Source organism: Eumetopias jubatus, unplaced genomic scaffold (assembly GCF_037043125.1).
Source record: "Eumetopias jubatus isolate StellerSeaLion01/CBP00866 unplaced genomic scaffold, mEumJub1_p1.0 scaffold_5, whole genome shotgun sequence".
NCBI classification, from domain to species: Eukaryota; Metazoa; Chordata; class Mammalia; order Carnivora; family Otariidae; genus Eumetopias; species Eumetopias jubatus.
This window is the reverse complement of record NW_028274811.1, coordinates 11,117,473-11,125,204: the sequence shown is the minus strand read 5'-3', so window position 1 is coordinate 11,125,204 and position 7,732 is coordinate 11,117,473. Positions and strand designations below refer to the sequence as shown.

General features: G+C 40.9%; 1 protein-coding gene across 1 annotated transcript in view; it reads left to right on the top strand.

Annotated features, from left to right (window-relative positions):
- The first annotated feature begins 2,528 nt into the window (after positions 1-2,528).
- PGGT1B (protein geranylgeranyltransferase type I subunit beta) overlaps positions 2,529-7,732 on the top strand; it is a 53,840-nt gene continuing 48,636 nt past the window's right edge. The window contains exon 1 of the mRNA XM_028093033.2: positions 2,529-2,684. Within this exon, the coding sequence (XP_027948834.1) occupies positions 2,545-2,684 (140 nt within the window). The 5' untranslated portion in view covers positions 2,529-2,544. The remainder of the gene's footprint in view (positions 2,685-7,732) is intronic.

Here is a 7,732-nt window from a genome sequence, read left to right as displayed (position 1 = left end):
GCCTTTGTGTCTATCACATCTTCCTAGCTGGTACAGTTTTCTTTACTGCTTCTGTTTGGCTCAAAATATTTAGTCAAAAGAGTTAACTTTAAAATTTCCAAACTTTTGTACATGAAAACACAATTTAACTTAATTTGACTCAACTTTTCATATTATAAAATCTTAGTTCCTAACTTTAATCAGTTCCCATCTTATAGGAAAGATACCATATACGTAATAAATATAGAAAACTCGTTTCTTTTAACTTTTATCTTAGAATATCTTTAATTTATAACTTGATACATCTAGGTCAAATGACTCAGAAATTTACTAATAGTAGTAACCTTTACTTATTTCACAGTTAATCACCAAAGCAGATGGCTTCCAAATTTTGTAAACCAAATTCTGATTATACAATTATTGGTGCAAAATGAAAGAAATAACATAAAACATCCTTAATCAGGAATGCCTGTTTTATTTGTAGTCCTTGTTCTCTATAACTTTTTTTTAAATGATTGGAGGCAGTTTAAGAAATAAAATATTGAATTGGACAACAGATTTTAAACACAGAATGGAACTACTACAAGATAGAAAAAAGAAAGGTTTCTTACATATGGCTTTTGAACATGTTGCTTTTTACTGCACAGAAAGGCAGCTATCCATTTCCTGCATCTAAGGGAAGCATACTGGGTAGTGTGATTTTATGGCTTTTTGTGTGGTTTTTGGTTTGTTTCTTAATAAAAGTATGGAGTTTTCTTTGACAAAACCAGTCCTTCTAACTGAATCTAAAATAAATGAGGGATTTATTATATGGATCCTCTATATAAAAGGTATAGAATAAGCAATAATTAATAGTATCTTCAGATATAGGCTCATAGAAGAGATAAACATTTCTTATACTGATTTAAAAAGGATATGAGTAAGAAATTTAGAAAAAATCCCTAAAAGGAAAATGTTAATAAAGCACCCATAATTCCATTACTCCAGGGTAACTTTTTCCAAAAATATGCCTACATATTTTAAAATAGCTACAGTCATAGAGTACATTTTATTTACTATACTAAATTACATTATACATACTTTCCTATGTTTCTATAGAATTCAAACATTATTGTTTAATGGCTAAATAATATTCAATTATATAGATGTTTTATCATTCCTATACTTTTTACATGGGGGTTGGATTCTGTCATGCATATGTCAGTAATCTTGTGTGGTCAAAGTCACCCATGAAAACCTTTTTTACTTACCTAGGAGGCATATTACATTATTTCTCTGTGAATCCATCATAGAATTTGGATCAGATTGCTGCTTCCTGAGCTGAGAATCAGATGAAAATATTTGAGTTCTCTTTAGTGGCCCAGTTGAACAGGATTGTCTTTCTGAGCATATATAGACTGCATTGTTCATCCTAATAAATTAAATATGTGTGATATGACTCCACTTTGAACATGCTCAGACATTTGGTGGTGCATGTTTGTGAGAGAGTAAGATCTTAACTGTAATAACAGAATGAAAACTCTAGACGGGGCATACCTGAAAAGCAAGGAGCGCGGCCTCCCTGTTTGTAAGGGAGCCTGAAGAACAGCCCTCCGTGCGTACCCAGCCCTTTGGTAATGCAGCATTTGTTAAAGACATACAGGAATACCTATGAATAAGTAGTTACTAGTACCTAAAATTGGGCGCTCTGGATTACTGAATAGGTAGAAGATAACTCCAGCCCACACAGTATGTATTTTAAGTAGATTTTTCTAAGAAAGCTAACAATTAAAATCATACTCAAACTTAGCCTAGCTGACTATAGAGAACCTAGGTTTGAGCCTGATCTTTGGGTGGATTTTTTGCCCAAAGACCGCCTCGTGACGCAAATTAAGTTCCTCTTAAAAAAAAAAAAATAGCCAGAAGCATGTTGTTTCATTTTTTATATACGGGTAGTTGGTGAACGTTTGAGCTTGTTTGCTTGGAAAATTGATGCAACGTTGATGAACACACAGACTCAAGCATTAAGAATACGATCTTTTAAGACTTGAAAAAGAAAATGATGCAGTCACACATATGAATATGTAGTAAGTCTATATTGTGTGTATATAGGTATACTGTGTATATATACAATATACGTATTTTAAGTGATTGCTGGTATCCTAGAGAGGACTAGGAACGTCTCTGAACTTAGGAAGCGTCAATAATTATTTAATAAACATTTATCTCCACGGCTTGATTTGAAGGTCTAGCCTCCCTATCCATTCAGTTTAAAACTGGGGCCTTCCAGAAAGGACTGATTCTGATCCATCCATTTTCACATATACCATCGTTTAGGGCCATGATTGTCTCAAAGCGAACTAGAAGCTTTTGATCGTGCACTTCCTTTCAAATATCTAACGAGAATAAAAAGTTCTGGAGGGATTTGTGGGCTGAATTTTACAAGGCTCGAGAGGGGTCTCCAAGCCTGCGGGGCACTGCCCGTCCCCGCGCGCCAGGTCCGCGCGCCAGTGTCGCCCCTCGGGGTTCCTTCACGCCGCGCGCCAACTGCTTCCGGGTCGCGGCGGACGTCGCTTCCGCAGCAGCATGGCGGCCACGGAGGATGAGCGGCCAGCGGGGAGCGGAGAGGGAGAGCGGCTGGATTTCCTGCGAGATCGGCACGTGCGGTTCTTTCAGCGCTGCCTCCAGGTCTTGCCCGAGCGTTATTCTTCGCTCGAGACCAGCAGGTAACTGGGGGCCACGGCCAACGGGGGTGGGCACGGGGCTCCGGCCCCAGCGGAAGGGCACCGCGGAGCCGGCCGGCTGACCCGGCGCCTGCGGGGCCTGCGCCGCCGCCCGCCCGGCACCGCCGCCCGCCCGGCACTGCCGGGTCCCTCTCCTCTCGGGCGGGTCTGCAGTCACCCTCACTTCCCCGAGCTATGGCGGGAGGATTGGGGCAGCAGTAAGTCGAGGGCTTGTGGAACCTCCAGTTTCTGCCTTTATCACTTCCCAACCATTTTTCCTGTCAAGTCTGAGCTTCCTCTTTATTCCCACTACGAGGCTGTGACTCACTTGGCCTCGTTACTTCCGAGGATAGAAGGAAAAAGACAAATCATTTTAGGTAAATAGCCTCGCCTGTGCTACCCTTTCCTCCAAAACGTTATTAACTCTTAATTGAATATCTGTATGGCGTGTCACGTATAGGAGCGGCGCAGAGCCTGTAAGGTTTGAGTAGAAATTAACTTTCCAGGAATTGTAAATCTAAGGGTAGGAGAAGGTTGGCGGAAGAGGTGCAGTGTTCCGTGAAGCAGCCTGTTAAAAGTGTATTTGCTGTAGCCTTGTGAGTTGGAGTTGGCTGAGGAGTGTGATTTGGCTGCGGCTAAAAAACTGTGAATTAGTCATTCAGAGTAAAAGTCTGGGGATGAGAAAAAGAAGGAGGCGGTCCTTGCTCTGCAGTGCTGTGTTTTGAAGTGAGGCTCCAACGCCGCATGGGACTGGATAAGGAGAGAGCCGATTGGTTTTGCTCTAATCTCCGTATTTTTTGAACTCTGATTCTCTGGTGTATATTTTGAACATTGCATGGCTGGGTCAGATTTGTAAGTTTTATAGTCTAGAAATTTAGTATGAGAGGTGCTGGAGTACAGCTGAACAGGACAAGTGGTTTCTATAGAGTTCTGTGCAGCATAGGGTTAATGTGTTTTAGCATAGGGTTAATGGGGGCGTGTAGAAAGGGCAGATATCTAATCCAGACTTCTTTAGAGAGGCCTTCCCAAAAGAGATCCATCCCTTCCAGTCACCACCTTAAATTATATATATATTGGTTTGTTTAATATTTTTCTTCCACGCGGGATTGTAAACTTCACGAAAGATCTTTTTCTAGTTTACCTCTAGAGCTGTCCTGTCCGATGTAGTAGTTGCTAGCCACATTTGGTTTAAATTTGGATTAATTAAATCACATGAAAAATTCAGTTCTTCTGTTTGCAGTCGCCACTGCATTTCAAGTGGCCAGTCACCACATTGGCCAATAGCTTTTGTTGCTATTTCACCATTTCCATCATCCCAGAAAGTCTATTGGGCGGTACTGCACTAGGACCTTGAATAGTATCTGGCATATAAGAGGCAGGAAGTAAATATTTGTTAAATAATGTGAGCAGAGCCCTGAATAATGAACACATTCTTGCTCAAGGAAGAGTGAAGCATTATTCCTTTCTCTGTCCATAGGTGTTGATCAGCAGAGCACATCCCTAGACCTAAATTAAGGTTTTCCAAAACATACCCCACTGAGTAGAACAATATGCTCTGAAACAAAGGATGTTAATAGATCACACATTTTATGGGGATTAATTTTATGTGAATTTGAAGCGTTTAGATAAAAAATCTTCCATCTTGTGCTTGTTAAACAGTTGAACTTTGCTCGTAGCTGTCATTTTAGGTCTGTGGTTGTATTTTCAAAGTGCCAGTGTTTGCTCTATTTAAAATTCCAGCATGGACAAAACCATGTATACTAATGCATGTTGGTAAACTGTGTAATGGTGCTCATAGCATAAGTAAAACTGCAAAAATTGTATGATTGAACAACGGATTTCATAACTTCAGTATAATCTTCGAATCTACACCAGGCATTATATAGTAGATGATAATGTATGATGTCATGGTGTATTAGTTAAGAAATATTAGTTATGTCCTTTTTGTGCCTAATGTTTATCACTTGAGTAGAATATTTTTTATTTCCTGTTTTCTTATGGCACACTTAATAACCGCATTTAAACTAATGCGCACATAGCAGTTTTTGTAGTGATTTTTTCAAGTTTTTCAGTTTTTCTCTTTCCTGAGTCAGTCTTTGCTTTGCTTAGTTTAGCGTTAAGTCCTTTTGTGGTGTATGTGATTTATAATTGTATGCTTATGAAGGAGCAGCGAGCTTTTAAGCAAAGGCGACTGATCGCAAAATTTCTACTGATACCAGAGTTTTCAGATAAAACGATGTGTTTGCTAAGTCACAGTTCTTAACCTGGTATTGCTGTTTAATTCCATAGACAATTGTTGAGTGCCTACTGTTTGGGTACAGGGATGCAGTGCAAAACCGGTGATTTTTGGTGTGCCTTTCTTCTTACTGATCGATGTGACAAAGGAGACTCTCAGGAAGGCTGATAACGGACTAGACATTTAGATACTTATTTTTTGACCCACCATTTTGGCAAAATTACTTTCATTTCCCTTTTGCTTTTAGTTTGACAAATAGGACTGAATAATTTTTATTTTTCTAATAACAATGGCTTTATGAAAATAAAGTGTGTTGTTTTGCCTGTGGCTTTTTTTCATATTAACTTCTGAAAGGTGGTAGTTATTAGTTACCTCATGTGAATATTAAACCTTGGGTTGTGAGCTTTGTGCATTAACAGGCTTCTTTGTGAGTGGTTTAGAGAGTTTTTTGGTCATAAGTTGTTATTGCCATTTGTATTTGGGTAATGGGAGTTAAAATAGGTTTTTTTAATCGGAGAACAAATGACCATTTTCTATGTATGTTATTTTTACAGATCCACCTGCTCTCAAAGAAGGGTTTAGATGTTTGGTTTTTATTTTACAGGACATCACAATCTACCTAGTCTTACCTAGTCCTTCCATATTCCCCTGTGTAGCCTGTGTTGTAACTGCTCAGCTGACTACCATCTAGCAACTACTCTGCTCTTTCATTCCCTCCCTTACCTGAAATATATTGCAGTCCAGCAGTGTGTTTCTCAAAGCGTGATGGCGACGACGGGAGGCTCTAAATCAGTGACATCCTCACATGCTTATAAGATGCAAGTATCTGGGGCGCCTGGGTGGCTGAGTCTGTTAAACGTCTGCCTTTGACTCAGGTCATGATCCCAGGGTCCTGGGATCAAGCCCAGTGTCAGACTCCTTGCCCAGCAGGGAGCCTGCTTCTCCCTCTCCTCTCTGCTTGTACTCTCTCACTGTCCTTCTCTCTCTCTCTCTCTCTCTCTCATATAAATAAATAAAATCTTAAAAAAAAAAGAATGCAAGTACCTGGGCCCCTCCCCGGTTCTGCATCAGACTCTTTGTGGGCCTGCCAGTGTGCATTGTGACAAGCATCCCATATAGTACTCATGCACCCTAACGTTTGAGACTGTTTGCCTGATAGGAGAAACAGATGTACAAACAGATTCTTAAAACAGTGCCTTCCAACTCTAATGTGCATATAAATTACCTGGGGATCATCTTAAAATGCAGATTCTGATTGCATAGGTCTGGGAGGGGTCTAAGGCCCTGCAGGTCTAACAGGTTCCCAGGTGATGCTGATGTTGCTGATCCCCTGACCACACTTGAATTTGTTTGCACAATGATTGTGGATTCACAGGATATTATGGAAGCACCTTAGCTCAACCTGAAGAGAGACATGTCTCAGAGATGGCTTCTTGGAAGAAGTAACCCTGGAGCTAAATACTAAAGAATGTGTTTAGTTTGGGGGCATGGGGGATGGATTATAGGCAAATGGAAAAGACAATAAAGGTAGATAAGTGAATGTTGAGCAGAGAAACTGCAATCATTTGTCTAATAGTGGTTCGAAATGTAAGGCAGGTGGTGGTAGGAATTTAGTCTGGCGGGCAGACATGGGCCAGATTACAGAAGGCTTTGTGTGCCAGGTCAGGAAACTTGAATTTGATATCACGTAAGTGATGGAAAGTTGCCAAGCAGTGGATCTTCCTGGTTAGATATGCATTTCAGAGTGATCGTTGAATTTGAGATTGGTTGTTGTAGTAGTAAGTGGGACCAGACCAGAACCAGGAAGACCAGTTAGGGAGCCAGATGCTGGGGCAGAATGGATAGGATGAAGGGGTAATAGGAAAAAGGCGGAGTTCCAGGATTCTAGGATTGGAACTGCCATCTGGTCTAGAGAACAAAGGGCAAAGGAGTAGGTTTAGAAAGGAAGATGATTCCTTTCCTTCCTTCCTTCCTTCCTTCCTCCCTCCCTCCCTCCCTCCCTCCCTCCCTCCCTCCCTTCCCTCCCTCCCTACAGCGAGAGCACTAGTGGCCTGGGGAGGAAAGGTGGAGGGGAGAAAGGAGAGAGAGACTCTTAAGCAAGCTCCACGCCCAGCACCAGGCGAGTCAGGGCTGGATCTCACGACCCTGACGCTTAACCAACTGAGCCACCCAGGTGCCCTGAAGAAGATTTCTCTAATAGTACTTATTATATACTACTTATTTTTCCCCATAATTTAACCTGCTTAAGATTAGGAGGCTTGTTTTATTCTTTTTCGTCATGACATCTAGTCTGTAGTAGATGTTTAGTAAACATTTCTTATTGAAAAATTGTTTTGCATGTAAAGTAATTCCAAAGATGTGTGACTGTCCTTAAAAATACTTACCATCAAGCCAGCTGCTGAAAAATATTAAAGATAAGAGTAAGGCTTGGGGCGCCTGGGTGGCTCAGTGGGTTAGGCGACTGCCTTCAGCTCAGGTCATGATCCTGGAATCCCAGGATCGAGACCCACATCGGGCTCCCTGCTCAGCAGGGAGTCTGCTTCTCCCTCTGACCCTCCTCCCTCTCGTGCTCTCTATCTCTCATTCTCTCTTTCTCAAATAAATAAAATCTTTAAAAAAAAAAAAAGAGTAAGGCTTAAAATTCTAGCATTCCTGCAGTGTTTCAGTCATTCATTCCGGAATGTTTTTGGGGCCTCTGTGTGCTGTGTATTTTAACTTCATGATTAATTTCCATCTGTCCTCTAAGGCTCTCTCATCATTTCCACTGTTATCAATTTTATTGATCAACTGTGTTCCTATTTCTAAATATTTCCTG